This window comes from Molothrus ater, chromosome 15 (assembly GCF_012460135.2).
Source record: "Molothrus ater isolate BHLD 08-10-18 breed brown headed cowbird chromosome 15, BPBGC_Mater_1.1, whole genome shotgun sequence".
NCBI classification, from domain to species: Eukaryota; Metazoa; Chordata; class Aves; order Passeriformes; family Icteridae; genus Molothrus; species Molothrus ater.
The window spans coordinates 14,668,477-14,691,104 of record NC_050492.2 but is presented as its reverse complement, the minus strand read 5'-3'; the positions used below and the strand labels follow the sequence as shown (position 1 = coordinate 14,691,104).

Below are 22,628 nucleotides of genomic sequence, written 5' to 3'. Positions count from 1 at the left end.
ATGAAACTGCCTATGTTATTGTCCACCTTATGCATGCAGTGACCTTCCACATCAGCATATTTTGCTGCTCTTTGAGAATTCTTATGAGGGATTTTCTTTGTAAGCAGTTTGGGGTGCTGGCATGTGTCCATCTGCATGGACAAATTAAGCTTCCACATTTTCTGAACTCTGAGAAAGTCTTTTCAAAGTTTTAATGAGATGTCACCATAGCGGTGCCCTTCAGTCCTCAGTTGCTGATCACTGAAATTCTGCAATCCAAAGGCCTTTGTTGATAATGAGAGATGAATAATCATTGAGTTCAGAATTCTCAGCCACCCAGTGTTAGGTGCACGAGAAGCTTTCAAAATTCTGGAGAAATGAAGCAGAAAGTTGAGGTGCTTTTAAAAAGCCATGCCTGACAAGACAGTAGTAATGCCCACCTACCTGATCTGCTCGTTAGAAAACCTTTGCTCTTGTGAAGTAACACATTTCCAGAATTCAGTGCTGAGAGAGGACAGAATGAAATAAATGTGGGGTTCATCTCCTATTGTTTGCTTGCAAACTGAAGCGGGAGCTCTACAATACTTTCATTATATAATTACTTCTAAAATAATAATAGATATTTCCACTCCAGCTCCTATAAATTCCTGTTGTTTTCTGCAGCTGCCTCTCTCTGCTGCTTGCTGTCTTCTCTCCCAAGCAGCACTGCAGAGGTAGGACTTAGAGATCACCCCAACCTCAGTCAGCACTGAACCAAGCCCACAAAGAATAGACAAGAAGTGACTCATGATTTTTTTTTTCCATGTATGGCATGAGTAGACAAGCAGCCCCTAGAAATGGAGCTGAAATTCTTATGCCTTATATGACAGCTGGTTTATATTCCCTGTGATAAGAAGTGGGGTGCTGGCAAGTGTGGAACAGGATGCACTTGTGAGTGGGCTGAGCCAGAAGAATGGGGTGGCTGGAGACTGGTTGTTGAAGCTTTTCCCATGTCCTCTGCAGAAATCCAGGGTTTGGAGCAGTGTTTACCCCAGGTACAAGAAAAGGATTAGGTGACAGTGGCATGATTAACAAACAGATATGTAAAACATTAGATTAATAAACAGATATGTAAAACAAGAGTGCAATCACTGGGGACACTGAGCAGGTCAGAGGAGCTCTGTGCAGGAGGAGCTCAGTGAACCTCCTAAGCTTGACCAGAGCACAGAGTGCTTATGAGTAATAACCACATGTGGGTGTCCTTTGTTTGGCTGGGTCTGCAGCTTTGTTCTTTCTAATTTTAATTTAGGAACCCTTGCAAAAACTGATAGATTCAAAATAAACATTTTGCAATACAAAACCTGCTGGTTTTATTTAAATTGTATTAAAATCTGAAGCTTGTAAAAAATGGTGCTGAGCTGTGCCTTGGTACCTGCAGAGGTTTGGGAGGCTCCTGTCAGTTGTGCCATTTGATCTCCTGCCTGCTGCATTCTGGAGTGACTGGAGTTAGGAGAAGACTGGCTCAGGGTGAATACCAAATGCACCATCTGAGGATGGATGTGTTCAAACTACCCTTCTCTCCTGGAGTTTAGAAAACCTTCAGGTACTGAGACAAAGTAATTTTGCAAAGCATAATGCAGACAGACACCCAAACCTTTATTTTAATATCTCTGCTTCACAGAGTTAAAGACGCTGTGTTGAGGTATTGTTAATACCTACGTCTGTGAATGCTCCAGTTCATTAGAGATGGAAGGAAAAAAGCAGTTATTAAGTTGGCCAGCCCAACCCTTGTGAACTACAGGATTTTCCAGTTCAGTGTATTCCCTCATTCCTCACCACAGCAAAGTGTTTTTTTTTTTTTCATGTTCCAGACAATGTGGCTTTGTATTTTTTTTTAACACTAAGGTAAAAAGCATTACTCGTTTTCTGTCATAATTTTTTCCGTAGCATTTAAGAATGTGTTCTAGGGCTTGGCCATGCAACCCTGACAGGATGAGTAAATATTGGTGAGAGTATCTGTGAGCTGAATAGTATGAAACTATAGCTGGGCTGGGCTGTGAGGGAGCAGCCCCTGGGTCGGGTCTCCAGCTGAAAAATGACAGTGCAATAATACAGCAAATGTGGTGCTTTTCTGGTCGGACTCACAGCGAAGGTGACTGGAGGCTCTGCAGTACAACACTGGAAAAACCAGAGTCAGCCTTAGTATTTGAAAGTAATACAGCACTTTGTGTTCCACAAGGCCAGTAAGGAGTATTATTAAAATAGCAGGGCTGCCTTTTAAACATCTGCTCAGACACCACCTGAAATTTTGCTGACCGACTTTTCTGAGTCATCTCCCAGACTCGCAGCTGCCCTGGCGAGTCCGCACGTCCCGAGAGGACCCAAACCCCTGCGCTCCCATCGGAATTTAAACCCCAGCCTCTGCCTTTCAGGGGTGTGGGCGGGCGAAAGGGTCCCGGCGTTATGGACAGAACCCGATCAGGGCGGGGAGCGCTCTTCATCCCAAATCCCGGCTCTTTTCCCCCAAAACGCGGCTCCGCTCCCTCCGCCCCCGCTCCGAACCTGCCCGGGGGGAGCGGAGGAGCCGCTCCGCGGGCGGGGCGTGCGCATGCGCGGAGAGGGGCGGCGCGCGCGCGCAGGCAGCGGGGCCATGGCCGCCCGTCCGCGGGGCCGCGGGGAGTCGGCGGCGCCCTGAGGCGGCGCGGCGCGGCCATGGAGCCTCGAGGAGCCGCTCTGCCGCCGGGCACCGAACCGCCGCCGTCGGTGTGAGAAGCGCGGAGCCACCGCCGCGCCACCGGGGAGCAGGAGCGAGAGGAGGAGGAGGAGGAGGAGGCGGCGGCGACCCCGCGGGTTCAGGTGATTCCCGCACGCGCCGCCTCAGGCACGCGCGCGCGCGCCCCCGCGGCGCCCCCCGCCCGCCACTCCCGCGCCCCTCCGCGCCCCCGCCGCTCCCGCGCGCGCCCGCGCCGGTGCCGGGGCTCCCTCCCCGGCCTTCCCTGCGCGCAGCCCCCCTCCCGCTCCTCCCCGCCCTCCGCCCCCCTTCCCCTCCCCGCTCCCCTCCTCCGCCGGCGCCGGGAGCCGCCGGGGTTACTGGAGTTCAGCGGGGCCGGGCAGGATGCGCGGGGCTGCCCGCGGCGCCGGCGGTGAGCGCGGGAGTTGCGCCGGGCGGGGAATAAGTGTCCTGTCGGGGAGTGGGGTAAGGGTAAGGGGGCCGCGGTTCGCATCCCCGTGCTGGAGCCGGGGATGAGCTGCGGGCTCCCGCAGCCCTGACACAGCTTGGCCGGAGGGCTGCGGAGCTGCCCGCCCTGCCTGGGGTCGGGCTGTGCCCTGGCTGCGGTCGGGCCGTGCCCGCCGGTGCCCGCAGCCGGCTGGGCATCCCCCGGCCCGGCTGGGACACGGAGCGGAGCCGGGCACCTCTCCTGGAGACGGGCCCTGGAGCATATGGTCATGCTTATGTAAGGAGCAGCCTGCCCGTGGCGTGGAGAACAGGGCTCTTTGCATCTTCCCTACTTATGTCAGTCGGTTTTATGAGACCTTCTGTAGCCTTATAAAATAAGGTTTGTGATGAGAATTTTCATTTTTCTTCTGTGCTCGGGAGTAGTTTTGTGTACCAAGTATACTTGTGACAGATGGAGCTCTTAGAGGGATTCTTACCTTCTGGTTGTGCTGCCTTTTTGGGGGTGTGTGTGTGGGACCTGGTGCATAAAATAATGCGATTGGGGGAATAAAGTGGAGAAAAATGTGAAATTTTTTTTGTGTGTAATGCTGCAAGCATCAGCGAATGAAGAGAACGTTAGAAGCTATGGGCGAAATATACCAAAGAAAAGTGAGATTAGTGTAATATGTTTGACTCATAAATATTAGCCGTTTGTGATCTCATTCAGAATACTTTTCTTTTGAAATCTGTAGGTGTTGCGGTATTCATTTCTTATACAGTTTTTAGTACAGGAGTTTCTGATAACTTGTGTTTCAGACTTCGATACTTTCACATATATTTCAGTTAGGGTTCGTCTGGGCTTGTAATGTGTCTGTAGAGATAAAACTGGAGAGGAGAAGAAGGAAATAATTCTTTTGATCATTCTTGTAGCGCTAATGAAGATAGATTTAAAAATGGAAAGAAGTACTTTGGTTAGGTGGGCGCTCTAAGCTATTGCACCCCATGACTTCAGTTTTTCTGTAACCTTGGCTTTTTTTTGTTGGTTATCTTAGATAGGTGGGGGCCTGTGCGTGCGAAACTGTATCTTTTTTGTTTCTAGTTAGCTTTAATAACTGGTAATCAGCTCTGGTTTTCGAGTCATAATATCACTAAAGTACTTAATTAATTGCTGAACTCATTAGCATTAGGAAATGGTTGTCTCTGCGACCACCATTACATAGAAGGTTCATCAGCAATCTTACAGAGCAATATAAAACTGCTGCTCCTCCAGAGCAAGGATTCGCTTTGTTTACATCAGCCTTGAGGAGCTACTGATGTTAGAGCCACTTGATTCTGACAGAGACATGAACTGAGCAAGTTCGTTGGAAGAAATGCTGGGGAATTCCTTCCTTTGGGAGAGAGGATGGGCAGAGATCGGTATCTCGGTCCAGTTCCGCAGCTGCAGAGGCAGAAAGGAGCATCATGCCCGTGAGCTCTGAGCGATGGGTGTGTCCTGGAAAACTCTGTGAGCCTGCTTGGTGTTTGGTGTTGGGCTCGCACAAACCTTCTCCGAGCTGTTTGCTAAACTTGGGTCGGTTTCCTCCTCTTCAAACGGTGCAGATGGCTCCTCTTCCCCTCCTCGGGAACCCATGTGGTGATTTACTCTTCCGAATCCATTTTTAGCTCCAAATACACCTGGCAGTGTTTGCTGTGGTTAGAGTGGACAGTTCACCATCACTTTGCTTTTTAAGTGTGTATTCAAGTCCAGTCCTTCATTGTGATTCAGGCATCTGTACCTGTTTCCCTGCCCTTCCAGCATCTCTCGTTTCAGAGGCCCTGCTGCTCTGTAATTAGTAGCATTCTTGGGAGGAGCACTCAGAAGTGGCCACTTCATCTTGAGGAGCTTTTCTGGAAGAATTCTTTGGTTGCGTATCTTGAGTTCGAGCATGTTTTAAAGGGAACTTTTCTGGGTATTTCCACTGTGTGTTTGATATTTCTGTCAGGCGAGTCTGGTGCTGCAGGAAGCTGAGCTGCCTATTTCACAGGCCTCGAAGCTTTATTTACATGATTCCGAAAACAGATAAGGCAGCACCAGCAATGGAAACTTTATCAGTGCTGACCTAGAGAAATCTTGAAAGTCTTATTTTCTATTTTAACTTCTTACCAGTCTGGTAGCTAGTTATTGTCATTGCAGGTTCTAAACATAGGCTGTGTCTGAAATGGCTAAAAACTGCCTGAGCAACTGTGGAGGATGAAATAGATTTCATCCCGTCGTGTGGCTTCATCCTGGTAACACATTTGGGTTGCAGGGTTTTTTGTGAGCTTTGCCTGTGGCTGGTGATCCTGGGATCCAGCTCTCTGGGGTGGGATGTCACTGCATCATCTCGGGCTCTCATTAATGCTCCGTGTGCAGCTCCTCTGGGTATTCTCTCCTCTGCAGAGGCGCTTTGGGATTGCTGCCCAGATTTTCTCAGAATGTGCTGATACAAATGTGGTTAGGCAGGCTTGTAGGTGTGGGCTTGCAAACATGGGCTGTGATGGCAAAAAACTGCTGAATAACTGGTTAATAAACCAAACCTTGAACTGGTGAGAAGCCGGGGAGCCAGAAAGGACGTTGGAGCAGTTTGGTTTGTTGAGTCAACCTAGACTTACTTCTGAAGATTTTAATTAAAGATATTATTAATTAAATTTTAATTTTAATGAATTAGCTGGCTGTCTTTCAGGTGCCCAGCTAAGCTGTGATCTCAAAGCCATGCAGCCCCTCTTAGTGTGACTGGATGTGAACTGATCATGTGCAGGCAGGGTGTGGATCCCATAGGAATGCACAGAAGGAAGGATTTTGCTGCATACCTGGTGGATTTGTTAACCTTTGTTAACACATGTTAGTCCCTGAGTTCAGTTCCTTTGTCTTACCTGCTCATTATGAAAAATAAAAGCCACAGGATGTTTTACAGGCTACCAATAAATAATATAATGCACTTGCTGTATAATTGAGAGTGGGCTGAAACTGTTAATAGTGTATAAATGTAGTTGAGAAATAAATCCTTAAGGAAAACTTTATCTTCACAGCTGTGTGATATGTATCTTCATTTCCTGGATTGGTTTTCTTTCCCCTCATATAAAATTTGCTCAAATTAATGAAAGTTGGAAATGTAGATTATTTTTTTATTCTTTGCAATTAACCTTCCGTAGTTGCTTTTGTCCATTTTTAATATGAATTTAAAAATGTGAATTCATGTTCACTGAAGTCCCTGTGAACAGAGAAGAGTTTGACCTAATTTATTTTGCAGTAACATTTGCTTTTGCAGAACACGTGCTGTATTTGTTTGGAATGGTTAACCTTAGCTGTGCTACAGTTCACAGCTGAATGAGTCTGGGATGAGTAGGAATGTAGGAATTACTGTGTTTCCTAGGTAGAAATACCAGTTCTTCAGGCACACCACTGCAGCAGTTGTATAGCAATCCATATTGTTAGAGCAGAAGGGAAGAAAAGGGAAAAAATGAGAAAGAAAATAAGGAGAAAGAAAATGTTTGTTCTTGTTAACTGCTTACACAGCAAGATCAAGCTGTCTGTTTGCTGACTGACTCTCTAAACCTTTAAATGGAAGGCTGAATACTCTCTGGTTATTATTTGAAATTCCTGAACACCTCCAGTGATCTAGGGTGAGCATTACTGGGAGCAGTGCCTGGGTGCCAGTGCCGCTGTTGCTGTGCACGTCTGCAGTGTTCCAGGGCTTTGTTCCTGCTCCCGGGATCTCGCTGGATCTGTCCTTCTCAGCAGAAATCTGATTGCTGTCCTTGTTAGCCAGTTTCAATTGTATGGGAGCAAGGCAGTCTTTTCCTTTCCTTGGCACTGTCTGTGAGGGAGAGAGCCCTTTTGATGGATTGGTGACTCACCTACTCGAGTTCTAGGTTTGTTTTTGTTTTTTCTACAGAATCACACAGGGAGATTCTTTTCTAAGTGCATATTTGATAAACCTTTTAGTCCTGTTCCTTCCCTTTGCTTCCCTTTGTTCTCTCCCTCCCAAACTGATGATAGAAGGATCTAAGTCTTTGAAGAATGGGATTCTTCTGAAATTCAAATTCTTTTTGCTTCTCAGACCAGGACAGGTGTAAAGAAGGGACTGAGTGGGTAGAACCCAGCTGATGGGTCTAATTTTAGTTGTTGGACTGTGACACTGAACTTTTCTACAGCTACAGACTGGAGTTGTATGTTTTATATTTTGTTTGGGTTCATTTTTAAAATATTTTTTCCTTTTTCAAAGCCTGTCTAGCCAAGTTTACCTCAAAGGAAAACAAAAGGTTTTCCTGGTGATATTTTTAGTTTCAGAACCTATTACTGAAAAATAATCTAACTAAACTACAGACCAGAATCCGCTTGTTAACGGATGTATCCAGAGTAACTAGAGTTTCATGGATGTGAGAAACAGAAGTTGAAATTCTCTCTTTTGGATTTTAGTCAATCTTGCCAAGTATTTTAGATTGTGATGCTGTAGCAGAATGAGCATCTTGTTCACAGATGTGAGGCTGAATGTTGCAGGATCAAGTCTGGTTTTGAGGTTCTGATTTGACTGGAATTACTTTCTGTGGTGATTTTTGGTGGCAATAGGCTTGGAATAACTTACATTTGCAGGTATTCCAGTTTCTTTCTGTAATTATTAAGTACCTTGATGATTAATTAAGTACCTAAATGTACAAACTTTTCTCTGTTAATGTAATTTTGTACCTGTTTGGATAAATGAGTGCGGATTTTTGCTGCCCCTTGTGCTGCTTTACCCGGGCATATTTTCTGCCAGTGATGTGATGGATTTATATTTATGTTGATGCAGAAGCAACAGTTACACTGGTTTAAGTGGCAGAATTCACAGCTTCAGCTGTAATGGCAAAATTTTGTTGTGATAAAACTTCAGAAAAAAAATTCTGTGAAAGGAAAAATGTGTGTTATCTTTGGGAGGATATGTGCTGTGTGATCACACTCAAGATGGTCTGTTCTGCTGATGGAATGAGCTGGGATGAACTTGAAGGAGTTTTTCCCTTTTTCTTTTAATTGATTTTGGCCAATTCTACTGTTTTCTTTAAGGCTAATCAGGAATATGATACTGACAAAATGGGTGTGCTGGGGAGGGAGGGATTTTTGAAATATAATTGTTATTAAACAAAAATGAACACTCCATGTTCCTTGAACAATCACTTTTAAAGGGAATTTTTTAAAAGGTTGTTTTGGCCAAATAGCACAGCTTAAGATCTGAAATCTGAAGTTCTTGGTCTAGGATTTTGCTGGAATTGAGTTAATTTTAGTAGCTGGTGTAGTGCTGTGTTTTGGATTTAGTACAAGAATAATGTTGATGGCACACCAATGGTTTAGTTGGTGCCAAGCAGTGCTTGCTCTAAATCAAGGACTTTTCAGTTTCCTGTGCTCTGACAGTGAGCAGGTGCACAAGGAGCTGGGGGAAGTGGGCAAAGGGATATTCCACAGCACAGAACCTCATGCCCAGAGTATGAACAGGGGGGAACTGGCTGGGAGACACCAACTGCTGCTCAGGGACTGGATGGGCATTGGTCAGTGGGTGGTGAGCAACTGCATTGTGGCACTGGTTTCTCTTGGGTTTTAGGCCTCTCTTTTTCTGGTTGTTTTTTTTTTTTTTTAATTATCTGCCATTCATCACAGTTGCCATCATTATCACTATTCTATCATAATTTTATTTATTAAAGTGTTCTTATTACAACCCAAGGCTTTTGCCCTTTTTTTTCACTTCTCCTCTCCATCCCACTGGGAGGGGTGATGGTGATCAAGTGGCTGTGTGATATTAATTCCCAGCAGGAATTAAACCATGGCAGTCTTCCTGAGATTGTTCCTTTTCTTACTCTAATTTGGAACAGGGAGATGTTTGAAATCATGGGAAAAAATTTTGAAACACAAACAAGTGGCTCCCCAGTCCATGTTTTGGCTTTGCACAACAAGTGACCTATTTTTTTTTTTTTCTAACGTCTGAACATCCAGCAACTCCTGTCATCATCATTTATCTAAAGGTTTTAGAGGTTTAATGTTGTGGTTGTTTTTTTGTTTGTTTTTCACCAATCAAAATAATGTATTGTGAGAGCTCTTTACAATATAATGAGCTTAGAGCAATGGACTTTGCTTGTCTCTATTTCGTTCTGTTGGAACTTGGCAGCCATTACAACTGAGCCTTTATTTAACACATCCGCATTTCTAGTGGAGTTAATTTTAAAGGGTTTCTTCTTAGTATTGGGGTTTTTTTGTCACTCAGGGACAGAAGATGCTGTGGAGTTGCAGTGGCTGCTCCTCAGCACTTCCGTTGTGGCATGATGTGGTTTTCAAAGTTTGTGTTGCTTTAGTTTTAGCAGCATTTGAAATGTAATTATTCTTTTAGATAATTTAAATGCTGCCCTATTTCATTTGCTGTGTCTCAAGTATGTGTGCATGAGTTTAAGAGGCAGAATTTTTCAGCTTAATTTGGATGTGCTGATCCTCAAGTTAATTTTCAGTATTAAGTTGTCCATGTAAATCTCTTTTTGGATTAATTAAGGAAAGTGAAAGCACAAGTGAAAGTTACCTTCTTGTCATGCATGTTTGGTTGTTGTAGATGACTGAAAAAGGTTTGACAGTTTTGAGAATGTAATTTGATATCAGGCACTTGTTGTCACTTTACTTGTGGATATTTTTATGGCAGAATGAAAACCTGTCAGTCCCTGCTCATCCCTCCCCTCATCCTGATCTACTTGGAAAAGGAACCTAGTAAAAAATGGGGAGGCATTTCTAAGTTCTGTGTTTTGATTAAATTTATGAACTTAACAAACCCATAGATTTTTTGAGAATTCTGGGACATTTAAAATATTTTGATACGAATTATTTAAGCTTGTAATTTTTGTATCTCGTTGTATATAACCTGTGTAACTCCCAACTTCTGTTTGTACAATACCATCCCTTTAAACTCCGTCTTTTATTCACACAAAATCTTGAATGCTCTGATTCTGTAGTAGCTGCTTGGGTGGCAGTTTTGTAAATAATCTAAATATTTGTAATCTTCTGGCTGACCTTTTAATGTGTGTAGGGCAGCTGTGTGAAATGCTGGTGTTGTGTGGGGTGCCCGATGTGGTTGGAAGGCACTTCCTGCACGAGGGGAAGGATGTGCTCCCCTTGGGGTTTGTAAAGCTGGTGCAAGAGCTCTGTAAAAAGTGCCAGCATTTACATAACTTGAAAAAATCAGACTGTGGGCTTGAGAATGGCAGGCAACAGCCCTGCAACCTGTGGTTTATTGAGCCACATCTCAGTTTTGATCTGTCCTGACTTCTTGAGCTGAATTAATTTTATGTCATCATGGCTTGAGAGGTGTGACATCAACAGTTTGCAGTGGCATCTAGGCCATGACAACACAAATAAAACCTCACATGAGGCTTGTGTGTAAGTGAGAGGTCTTGGTTTTTTTTAGTTATTTAGGCTGTGTTTTTTTTTTCTTAATGTATATTTGCATGGTTTCACTTCATGCTGGACTTCGTGCTGGCTTGAGGTATAGAACTTGCACAGCTGCAAAAGCTTTTACAATTTACACAAGGACAATATGAATAAAGTCGTGTAAAACTTTATTTAAAAGTGTAGTTCAAGTGCAGGTTTTCCATATCTTTGCTCAGGCTGCAGTTCTTTCCAATTGTCCCCCTAATAATTGGTATTGGGAGTCCTTTCTTAAGTCTGACCTCATGGGGGGCTGATTGTGCTGCTGGTGATTTTACTTTGAGTGGCTTCTTGTGGGTAAAAACCTGCTGGATCATCCTCATCTTCAACTGCACTTCTCCAATGCAGCCTGCAGTGAATCATGTTCAAGGGATGGGCAGGTGGTGAATGGTAAAACCAGCACATTTCACTTAGGAACAACTGTCAGTCTTAGCTGACAGGATGTCAAATTGATCCTTTTATTCTTTAAAATTATTTTGTTGGTGACTTTTGAGATGCTGTTGTGGACCAGCTGTTTAAAAAACAAAAATGCCGCTTTTTTGTTGTGCATCATCCATCTTACCTGATGGCAAACTCCAAATTTAAATTACCTTCTAGCATTCAGGAGTGAGGATATGGTCATTTGTTTGTATGATTCTTTGTGAGTTACATAGAAATGAATAGAATTAGTTGCATTATTGGTCCCAATCTTCAAAACACACAGCCCTCAAATTATATAAGTAGATAAATTTGTAGAAGTTAATGAAGGCTGCAAATGATTTTTTTAAAGCTTTTTGGTATTTGAAAATTATTTATTGCAATTTGCATTGAGGAAGTGAATCCAAAATATTTACAGACCTGCCTTAATTGGTGATTATTTAATTTGAGAGACACAGAAATAGTGCTAAGCTAGATGGATGTAGTGTCTGAATTTTGTTGGTGTTTGGTTTCTAAAGCATAGAGTATTGCATTCTGATGCTGTTCATGTAAATGTTTATGTAGTACCTACCACACTGGGGCATTTCACTGAGATCTCAGCTGCTCAATGAGTGTAAATAAGAACGGTGCACACCCCCTTAGACCATTTTCATGTCATTAACTTGCCCTCCCCCCATTTTACAGTGTCACCATGGAAAAAAACTGCTAGCAAATTGACCTTTATATAGCCAAAATAGAAGCTGTCCTGTCTGGATTTGAGTTTAACTCAGTTGATTCATTCAGCCGTTTGTGGCCACACAGGAAGCCCCATTCATAGGATCACAAAGCCTAATGGCTGTTTGTACAGTGGGATTGATCTGATTACTCTTCTCTCTCTTGTGCTATTTACAGTCTGCTGCCAATTCACAGAAAGGGAAGAGAATGGCTGCAAAGGAGAAGTTGGAGGCAGTATTAAACGTGGCCCTAAGGGTCCCCAGCATCATGCTGTTGGATGTCTTGTACAGATGGGATGTCAGCTCATTCTTCCAGCAGATCCAAAGAAGTAGCCTGCACAACAACCCTCTCTTCCAGTACAAGTACTTGGCCCTTAATATGCATTATGTGGGTAAGTATAGATCTATTCAAGAGAAAATAGTACTCTACTAAACACCTTTTGACTTGCTACAAGAATTTTAAGAATTTAGTAACAGCATGTTAATATATTGATTACAGAGAATAACATGACAATGCATTCATTACATTCTGCCTAAGGGACAGTTTATGTTAGCAGCAAACAAATCCTGCCCAGGGTTTTTACTGATTGTTGTTATTAAGCTTTTACAAGTAAACCTGGTGTTTGGAAACACAGTTGATGTCCTGAAAGAAGAGCACAGGGACTTTGGCAAGTGTCTGACTGAAATGCTGTGCAGACAAGAAGTATAAAAACATTAAAGAAGAGGCTAGAGAAGAGGTGGCCTGGTTTGGACTGACCACAACACTAGAAATTTAGTTTTCTCTGCTGCACCATTTTGGCTCTTCAGTTTACACCCTTATGAACCATCTCTGTGCTGTGAGTGGATTTGAGCAGGTAACCAGCCCTTGTGTTGCAGATAAATGAACAAAATTACTACCTCAGCTCAGGCAGCTGAGGTGTGAACCTTGGCCTGCAAGTCTAGCTCTGGAATGCCAGATGTCTGTTTTTGGGAGATGAAAGGATTGGGGTTCTGGGACCTGCTCTCCAGGTGAGAGTGTGATTCATGTGCACATGGGGTAAATTAGGATTGGATTTGGACAGTTGAGGTTGATCTCTGGCAAGCATCTGCCTGAGCACTGCCTGGCTTGGAGAGAAAGGGCTAGCATATAATTTAACCACTCTGGAGAGTTTCTTCCTTGTGGATGGTTTTGGAAGATAAAGATGCACTGCAGTCAGCTAAAGGAAACACACTTTACTTAAGCAGTTAGGAAACTGTGGGCTTTTGAAAGGAGCATGTCCTGACTTTAATCCTGACTGTGTAAGTGTTGGCATGAGGCTTCCCTTTTTCTGTAACGCCTGTTGTCTGGAAATCATTTACTGCACTAAAAGTGTGTGCAGCTTTCTTTGTTATGGCTCCCCTGTCCTGGTGCTGGGATGACAATGTACTTGCAGTACAAAACATTGGTGTCACAGTTGCCTTTTCCTCTGCCTGTGGGAGAGGACAGCTCTGTTTGCTGCTGGTGAATGTGACACAGGACTGTTTGGCCTGTACCTACAGCTGGCTTTCTCCTGCATTTGTGTGCACACACAGAGCTTTTAGGGATCACTTTATCAGATCAGATTCTAATGCAGAATTAAAAGCTTTGCAGTAGATTTTCAAGATGACAGTGGGTAATTTCCAGCTATGACAAAGGCCCTCTTAACAGGCATTTAATGATCATTTCCTTGTTAAAGTATGTTGAGATACACCAATAAAAAACACTACAGAGGGGGTGGGTATTGTTACCAAAGAATTTCCCATCTGGTTGCTATTTTTGTACTAAATCAGTGAAATCTGACTTTTTGCTCCTTGTACAAGGGGTACTTTTGTCCTGGTGAACAATCACTCAGCAGTTCTTTCTTGCTTTTATGACATTGAGTGTATGCACTTCTATTTCTCCAACTGATGGTTGCTGAGCAAGAAGAGCTTCTAAATTGTCAAACAAGGTGCTTGTTTTAAAAGATTTTCAGACAATTTTTAGTGACAAAACTTTAAACATAAAGTTGCTGTGTTTCATTTCCTTGGTTGTTGGGGATTTAAGCTGTGTCAGGGTAAAGCTGGGCTAAATCAATTTACATGGCTCCATGACATTTTATATAGATTTAGTTGCACTGCTTTAGAGTATAACATTAATTAAGAAGATGTATCAAAATATATAAATTGGATTTGTAGGGAAAACAAAGTACTTTTCCACCAGTTTGGAGAATTGAGCTTCTTTGAAGATACATTTGAGGAAATTAACTGCCAGCATATAATTTAAACAACAATTCACCGTGGATGTGTTTCAACATACTAATCTGCTTTATTTAGGAAAAAGAAAAATCCTCTGTTCATATTTGCAGTTAGGAAACACTATCAGCAAATGCAGTGACAGCTTTGCAATATCAAACAATCACTGAATTTCTTCTACAAGCCAGTATCTTGTAGTGCTATATATAGTGCTATATAAGTGCTTCCAGCAGCTGAGGAAATTGGGTGCATCTATCTCAGGCAGATGCTCAAGGAACAATTTGATTAGAGAGCCCTAAAAATTAATAAACTCTACCAATCTTTATATAGTGAACCTTTTCCTGGAACTAAGGAGACAGAATTGGAAATTTGTTCAGAACTGGGGGTTACCAGGAGTGTCTTTTCTATTTAAATGTAACAAGTGAAATGATGTGTGTTCTTGTGTGATTCCCATTCCAGTTAGCAGTACTGTGATTATAATAAAAGCTTCTAAAATGTACTTTGTTCTTTTAAACAACTTTTCCTTTTCATATCTTTCCATGAAACAGCCCTTATCTGCTTGAGCAAAGGAAAATACTCGGTCCTGATAACCACTCAACCACAAGTTCACCTGCATGAAATTTAACTAAATATGCACAGAGCAGTGCAAACAGCAGAGATAAATTTCTGGTTAGAATTGGTGAAACCTCTGTGCAGGGTAGATTAGCACTTACTGCCAGACTTCTCCATTTTCTTCTGGACTGTAGAGCAACTGTGAGAAAACAGACACTTCTTTTTGTATTGTTTTGGTGGAGAAGGTGGAAAAAAGTTGAAACCACGTAATTTCCTCCTGTGAAGAAGAGCAAAGCAATGCTGTTTGTGCCAAGTGGTAAATACTCTGAGCTAGATGGAAAGAGTCATGAGCTTAACCTATAATCAGGGTCAGGCTTGGAATTTAAGTCACTGTCATGAGTGAGGCACAGAATTGCACAAAATACAGGGTTTTCTTACTCAAGAGTAAAAATAGAGCAGTTTTCTATCTTAAACTGTATTCTTTGTTATTACAAAAAAAAAAAATTCTCAAGAAAAAAAAGGTGCTTGAATCTTTGGAATAGGTGGGAGATGTGTCATCTTTCACAAGCCTGTTTGTAATGACAGTTTCTTGAACTGCATGGTTAATACTTTAATCTCTTGGTCACATCACTTGCTAGGTGCAAGCTGCTTGTTATGAATGCTGCTTTTATGAGGGGGGCTTGAGGGAGGAGAAACCTGCTGGACTTCCTGCCCTTGTGTGCTGATTGCACCCTTTGGTCTGTCCACTTCTTCTACATAAAGCACAAGAGCTTAAAGAGATCTTTTATTTAGATTTCTTTTTTTGTGTTGCCTTTTAAGGGGAAAGATACCCTACTCTGGTACAAACACTGTAAGAAGTGCCAAGTGAAGCTTCAGTGTGAGAAGAAATGAGTTGTTTCATTACAGAAACAAATTTCCTAAAATTGCAAGAGAGGATGCATGACTTAAATGTGTAAATACAGTTAATGTATACAAAGATGAGGTCCTGCTTAGAATCAGCATCTCTGGCTTTGCTGCTTCATGTCTTCTGTCTTTCTCCTGCCAGCAGCACTTAGATAAATGGCTAGTAGAACTATTTTCTGAGTGTTACTATTTAATTTTAAACTGTAGCTATTTTTAATCAAGTGCAATTTGATGACATGGACTTGGTCTTTATTTCTTAAAATAATCACTTGTTACATCTCTCATTCTCTTGGATAAAATGCAGTGTGTGCTGCAGTTGGTAGGACACAGGAGGAGGTAGAGAGTGTGCCATGCTCAAAATCCAGCACAGCCTTTTTTATTTTCTCACTCAGGACTGAAGATTCCTCTACTGCTCCCTAAATGTTGTAGGTTTTTCCTAAGCAGCTTTCTCAGCATATGGATACTTTCAGGTAGCTTTTCTATATAAAGCTGATGTCTCTTTTTTGGAAATCCACATTGCTATTTTTTTTTTTGAAAAGGAGCCACTAGCAGTGTTTTTGAAAGGAGGTGCTTAAAATTTTTGATTCTGAATACCAGCCTCATGACAGCATTGCAGCTTGTCTTAGTGATTTATAAAGAGCCTCTGAATCATGTGGCAGAACTAGAATCAAAAGTCCATTTTATTCGTTCAGACAATGCTTCAAATCTCTGTAAAGAACACAATTTCTTGGATTATTTATACTTAAAGTACCCAATCTGTTATGCATTTAAAAATTGAAGAAACAGCTGTTGATGGCAGTACCCCAGTAATGAATAAATTGTTTTGTTGGCATTATTGTCACTGAGATGTGCAGATGTTGATAACAGGATTTCTGATCTCTGTTTATAGTTGTTCTGAGCAATGACTGAGTAAATGCCAATTTCCATATGTGCAAGTATGTTTAGATGTGTGCTTTCTCAGTTTTGAACTAATTTTCTGGCATTTTCTGGAGGACAGGTATATAAAAGTATATATTTTAAAAATCTTGCCTTGAGATGTATGATTTAGACGTTGACAGTTTATGAAATGTGTGTGTAAATTGCAGTGTAACCAGTCTGGTGGTTGGTTAACCTGAGAATTAGACACACTGAAAATAAAGGTGCCAGTTGTTTCTGTAGTACTTCTGCCATCTCAAAAGCAGGCTTTCAGAGGTATGTCCTGTTCTGTTGGCACTTGCATGTAGTGGGCAGATATTTGTCTGAACAAACTGAAATGAGGACAGTCAAGGATTAGGCTGAAGTGCAGTGACTAACTCAGAGTGCACTGATCCCTCTGAGGCAGGAGAGCTGCCTGTTGGGATGGAGCCTGTGGCTCATGACTTGCTGCTTCCCAGCAAGTTGCTTTGCAAATCATGGACCCTTTACCCTCACAGGATGTGGGAAAATGGAAAAACAGGGCCCCCTAAATTAATTTCCTGGTAGAATCCAAGCAGTTGTGCTCCTACTTTCTGGCACTCCAAGAGTTGGTGTGGCCTTATTAAGAAATGTTATGAACTCTTTGATGTGCAAAGTTCTCCCTTTTAGACTCAATGTGCAGGAAAGTGTGAGTGATAATATGAAATGGACACAAGGGATCTGTAATCATGCAAATGAGCACTAAAGTGCTTCATAAAGAGGATGAGTTGTGACTTTGATCATGTTCCAGAAGCCTCCATGGTGTGCAGTCAATAAACCTCAGACACCTGAGTTGGCAAAGAGGTAATTCTGGTGAGAGAAGCTGGGAACACCTTGGTGGTGCATAAATGGAGAGAGATTGCTGCAAGGCAGCCTGTGAGCTGCTGCTCACTGAACAATGAGCACTGCACGGCCAGAGGTTTTCACTGAGCTGAATTAACAGGTTGTAAATGAGGTCATGAACTGGTTAATGCACCAGTGTTCTTGTCTAGCAGTGCTCAACTTTGCTTTTTTGCTTAGAGTGATTTTCACAGTTTATTTTCTTCAGTGGAGCCTAAATCTGTACCATCTTGCATGAGAGGCAGTAGAAGTTCTCTGCTTCCTTGTGCTCCTGAATAGGAGCTGAGTGGGGGATTTGTGTATTTTTAAGGTTGGCAGAATGTGTTTGCTGTAATGCTCCTTACAGCTGGAGGCATAAAGGTGCAAGTATCTTTCTTGGTGTTGTGGCACTACAGCACTCTGACTATTCAGGAAAGATCATTCTGTCTTTTCTTTATCTTTTTCTGTTTATTGTTTTTAATGTGTTTTAGAACCATTCCTTTGCTGGGGCAGGAATTGGGCTTCCCTGAGCCTGCTGCTTGCTTTATACAGAAATGTACATGGTGAGTCAAAAGGGACAATGCACCAAGTCCCAAGAGCAAAAATAGCACAGCCCAAATCAAAGGAGGGGAGTGCTCACTGCTGACACAGAGCTCCAAAGCTGCATTTGGGTGGAAGTGAGTGTTAGTTGTTGTTAACCCCTGCTCAGAGGTTACCCAGTGAGATGATTGTTTCTCAGACTCTAAGTCCTTGTGTGTAGGGACTCTCTCCAAAGGGATAAATGTTCTCAGCATCGTGTTTTCTTCTGGCAGAGGAGGTGTAAATGAAAACAGAATGTAATGATTTAGATGAGAAAGCTACTGTGAGAAATTTCATTTCCTGGTCTTTTTTTTTTTAAGTGGAATCTTATTTACATCGTACACTAATTAATTCATTTGTCTGTATGAGAACAAAGGAAATAGAATATTATTGAAAGTATGTCTGAATTTGAGCTTGTCTTCCTTTTCATCTGCAATTGGATGGGTTGGTAAAGAATTATTTGGCTTTTTTTTTTTTTTTTTTTTTTGGCAGAAGCTTTGTTGATAAAAATGAGGTTGGTACCACTTTGGGAATAGAGCCTCTGCAGCAAAAATGCAAATATTGCAGTATGAAGTGTGCTGAAATCTCCCTCTTACCGAGTCACAAGAGGAAATTGTAAATAAGATTGAATGGGAAGTACTTTAAATGTCTGTTGCTCTGCCCCTCTTCAAAGTCTAACAATTAAACCAAATGGCTGCTTCAAAGTGAACATTTACATTCCAGCCCAAACTCCTGAGCAGTGGAGTTCATTGCTGAAGGCTTCTGCAGTAACCTTGGCTGTCTCGTGCTGCTTCCCTGCACAGATCTGAGCATCTGTGCAGTGTGGAAGCCTGCTGGTTAGAAGGCACTGTGACAGCACTTGCTTCATCTTTTAATTTAGCCTTTTTTTTTGCACTCCTTCATTATATCCTGAAAGTTCCTAAGTATTTTGATTAAATTTGTGATCATGTAGAGAAGGATGAACTTTAGTGATAGCTGAAATCCTTGCATCTTTGTATCACATCTTTGTTACTGCCCTCTAAAACGTGTTACTTTTACAGAAATGATCCTGCCATTGCTCAGGTACATCATCACATGGCCAAGGAGCAGACTTTCTTGTGATAGAATAAGGTAAAAATGACAGAGCTTAAATACAGATACAGTAAACAGGCATTCTAAAACTATTTATAGAGTAATAGAGGAATAAAAGACTGCATAATAAACTCCATTTAGTTCTCCACCTGAAGGTGAGTCACAGGCTAGAGTGAGAAGGAGAGGTTTAGAGAGATTTGACTCGTGCTGGAATGATAGGAGGTTGTGGGCTCTTCCTCAGGGAGAATTGTCCCTCCCAAAGGAATCCAGGGATGAATGTAGCAGAGGTGAGATGTAGGAATGGCTGCAGATGGTTTGAGAGCTCTGCAGCTGGCTCCTGAGGCTGTGGTGGTGCAAGGTAGTGAAATGTCCTCATGGAGACTGCTGAGGAGTTCCTGCTCTTGTCATTTGTGTGTTTGGTAGAAGGAAAGTGGTGAACAGGAATTCCAGCAAATGCAGGTGTTTGTGAAGAAAACTGATGGTGTAGAACATCTGGTGTGCTGGAAGAAGAAGCAAGTTATTCTGTATAAAGAGTTGCTAGAGGAGACTGATGGAGTGCTGTGTTTCAGGCCCCTTTAAAAACGCTCAAAATAAAAATGATTCTCTTCTCCAGGCTGAACAGCCCCAGCTCTCCCAGCCTGTCCTCACAGGAGAGGTGCTCCAGCCCTCTGGTCAAAGTGATATTGTACAGAATTAGTGACTTGTATGACACTTGATTTTTAATAAAAGATACTACCAATTATTTCAGCTTTTTAAAAAGCACATCCTGAGACAAATGTGCAACTTGTCACATCTGCTTCATGAACGTGATTGAAAAATTATCTTTAATGTTAAATACATAAATGATATACTGGTATTTTAAAAAGGTAAGTAAATAGGCTTTGTCTGTCATTGATCCTATAATCTGTCTTATCTGAATTGATCTCTCTGCTTGCCATACTGTGGGTCTGTTATCTTTTCTAGGAGCATCTTGCAAGATTTTGAAGACCAAACTGTTGGTAGAATTTTACAGAGGTGACTTATTGAACGTGGCAGATACTGAGCAGCCTTGAAATACTTTTTCATAAATACTGACTCTGAAATATCTTTTTCAAATACTAGAACATGCTGTGTTCCCCAGCTGTTTCATAATACCTGGTTGTGCCATTGCTTATGACTGCTTAATCTAGACTTGCATTATTAAATATATTTCAAAAGCTCAAAATATAAATTAGCTAAAAAGACTGTGCCTGATGTTGCTGAATAAATGTATGAAACTTTAAATGTGACATGACTGGTGTGGCTGTGAGGGTCAGGATCTATTCTTCTCTAGCATTTTTTTTCTCAGCTTCAGGGGAGTTGTTGCTGTTGCTGGGTTGTTTTCCTAAATGGATTTCAGTGCCAGGCACTTGAGCTGACCTTCAGAAGGAGCACAAGTGCACTGCAGTGATGGAGAGAGAGCTGGGAAATAAATACTTGTAAGGGCACCATGAGTGGGTTTGTGACCTGCAGCCTGTCTGGAAAGGAGGACATGGACATGCACCACCCACTTACGGAGTGGACTTCAAAGTGCTGCTTTATGTGGGTCTCTGAGTGAGATCCTTATGAAAATAAGGGTCAGGGTTCTGCTTGTTGGAGAGGCTGCAGAGCAGCCAGGCTGTGGTCTTAAAGAGTAAAGCTGGATTGGGTCATTTTCAACAGCCTCACTAAATGCTAATGAGAAGTGCAGGAACTGCTGGGATAAAAAGCTACAAATTCCAGGCTGTGGCAGGTCTTGTCCTTGATTTATGCAACCTTGATGGCTGGAGTGGGCTTCAATATGACTAATATGGAGTAAAGCCTCTGTGTGCCCATCTTAAATTGTGAACATGCTAAGTGTTATTTTAGTTCGCTGTTAGATAGCATTTTGTTTTAAATACCAGCTTCTGCTTTTTGTTACAGGTTACATCTTAAGTGTTGTGCTCCTAACTTTGCCAAGGCAACACCTGGTTCAGCTTTACCTGTACTTTTTGACTGCACTGCTGCTTTATGCTGGGCACCAAATTTCCAGGTAAGGATAAATGGATTAATTTTTTTAGCTTGGTCTGGACATTAGAAAAATAACAGTTATTCTGTTAATATTTTCTATAAATGATTTTGTGGAGGCCTTTTTTCTATGTCAGACACCTAAATATATCTTGCTGTTCTTTGTCTTTGGAAAAGTTTACAGAATTAAATATGCAGTCAAGTAGTTCTTTGAAGTCATTGAAAAAACGCCAGGAATTTTGAGCTGGGGAGTGTAATGCCCACCAATCTAAGGAGAGAAAGCACTTACCACAAGACTAAATGTGGCCTCTGATGCAGTAATCTGAGTTACTCAGTGGCTCAGCTAAAATGCTTTCAGCACTGGGGTGTTTCACACTGCAGACAGGATGTTACTTTTAGTTTCCTGGCACCTCAGGAGAGAGAGCAAATAGAGATCTGGAATCCAGTAAAAGCAAAGTAGTAGTGGAATTTATTCTTAAAAAAAGTATTACACAAATTTGAATTTACAGTGGATGCAGGTGTTTTGGATCTGACACTCAGAGCAGGAGTCTGGAGAACTCTGAGTCAAACAAGGCAGAATCAACCATCTTTGTTTGGCCCCAGCTAAATGTGTTGAAAGCCAGCGTTAACTTTCCCACTGACAAAATGTTTAATTGGAACCAAAGACACTGCCAGCATATTAAAGGCTTTGCATGGGAAGTTTTGAAAATATGGATTTGAACCTGACTTATTTTGGTGCCTGCTGAAACATTTAAAAATGTGCTTTCAATTGATTTAATGGAAGTGATAGTTTTGTTATTTCCACATCAGAATTGTTGTTCCAGAGCATTTGCTGGAATGTTTTTCTTGGTATGTTGCAGTTCAGGGGAGTGTTAGTGAAGGTTTTGTGCTGATTTGACATGTTGCTGTTGTGGCTGTCAGAGCTGCAGTTGGTGATTTCCTGGGAAGGATGAGTGTACAAGAGAGGAGTTATAGCCTCATGGTTGGAAGAAAAAAAGGTTTATTTGTCATCCTCAGGGGAGTCCTGACTTGTTATAGATGGGGTTTGTGGGTGTTTCTTAGAGAGTTAAAAGCTTATTTATTAGAAAAAGCAACCTAAACATTATTTAAGTGTTGAAGTAATAAATCTAGTAACAAATGCCCATCAGACAGAGGGCTTTGGTGCAGAACATTTACAGCTGGAGGTGTTTATGCCACTCCAGGTCTTTAAATTTTTTAGAAGAAAGCGAGATGTTATGCATTTGGTAGATACATTAAGGGATAGCACTGTGTTTGCTTCTAATATCTTGTTTGTATTTCTGTGTAATAGGAATTCTGACTTCTGTTGCTTTGTGAGGTTTGAGACTTAATAGGCTTTATTGTAACATATTTAGTAAATACTGCTTGGACTGTTCTGTGTGTTCCTACTAAGCTTTCTCTATTTGGTGCTCCTGGAGCGAGTTAATAAAGACTTTAATTAAATCTTGCATCAACTAGCACCAAAAATATATTTAATTAAAAGATGTCATGGAGTCAAATAGTCCAGCAGTATTCCCAAGGTATTTTGCAAGGCAAATGTAGCTGCTGACACTTCTGAGTGAGTTTACCCATTCCCTAGGCTGGTTTGGTGCAAGGGGCTCTCAGCTGAAGCCTTTGTACAGTCAGGGAATCATACGTGGGGAGTGACACTTGATTAACCCTACAAAAGAAGTTTTGAATCCCTTTAGTTTTCATACTGAAAATAGTAAAATGTGACAGACATATCTGTTGGCAGAGCCATTCCTCTTATTGCCAAAGCTATCCAGTTCCAACTTATGTTTCTGTTTAGCAGCCTGATCATTACAAGACATACAGTAGTCACATG

General features: G+C 41.9%; 1 protein-coding gene across 3 annotated transcripts in view; it reads left to right on the top strand.

Annotated features, from left to right (window-relative positions):
* The first annotated feature begins 2,606 nt into the window (after positions 1-2,606).
* The window catches only part of RNF145 (ring finger protein 145), a 43,529-nt gene continuing 23,507 nt past the window's right edge, over positions 2,607-22,628 (top strand). Inside the window, exons 1-3 of one of the 3 annotated variants that reach the window (XM_036391769.1) lie at positions 2,607-2,814; positions 11,874-12,087; positions 20,702-20,810. In XM_036391769.1, coding sequence (XP_036247662.1) covers positions 11,904-12,087; positions 20,702-20,810 — 293 coding nt within the window. In that variant the 5' untranslated portion in view covers positions 2,607-2,814; positions 11,874-11,903. Of the gene's footprint in view, positions 2,815-3,029; positions 3,102-3,437; positions 3,516-11,873; positions 12,088-20,701; positions 20,811-22,628 lie in introns of those variants that run through there. The other 2 variants (XM_036391770.1, XM_036391771.2) reach the window with 2 other exon arrangements.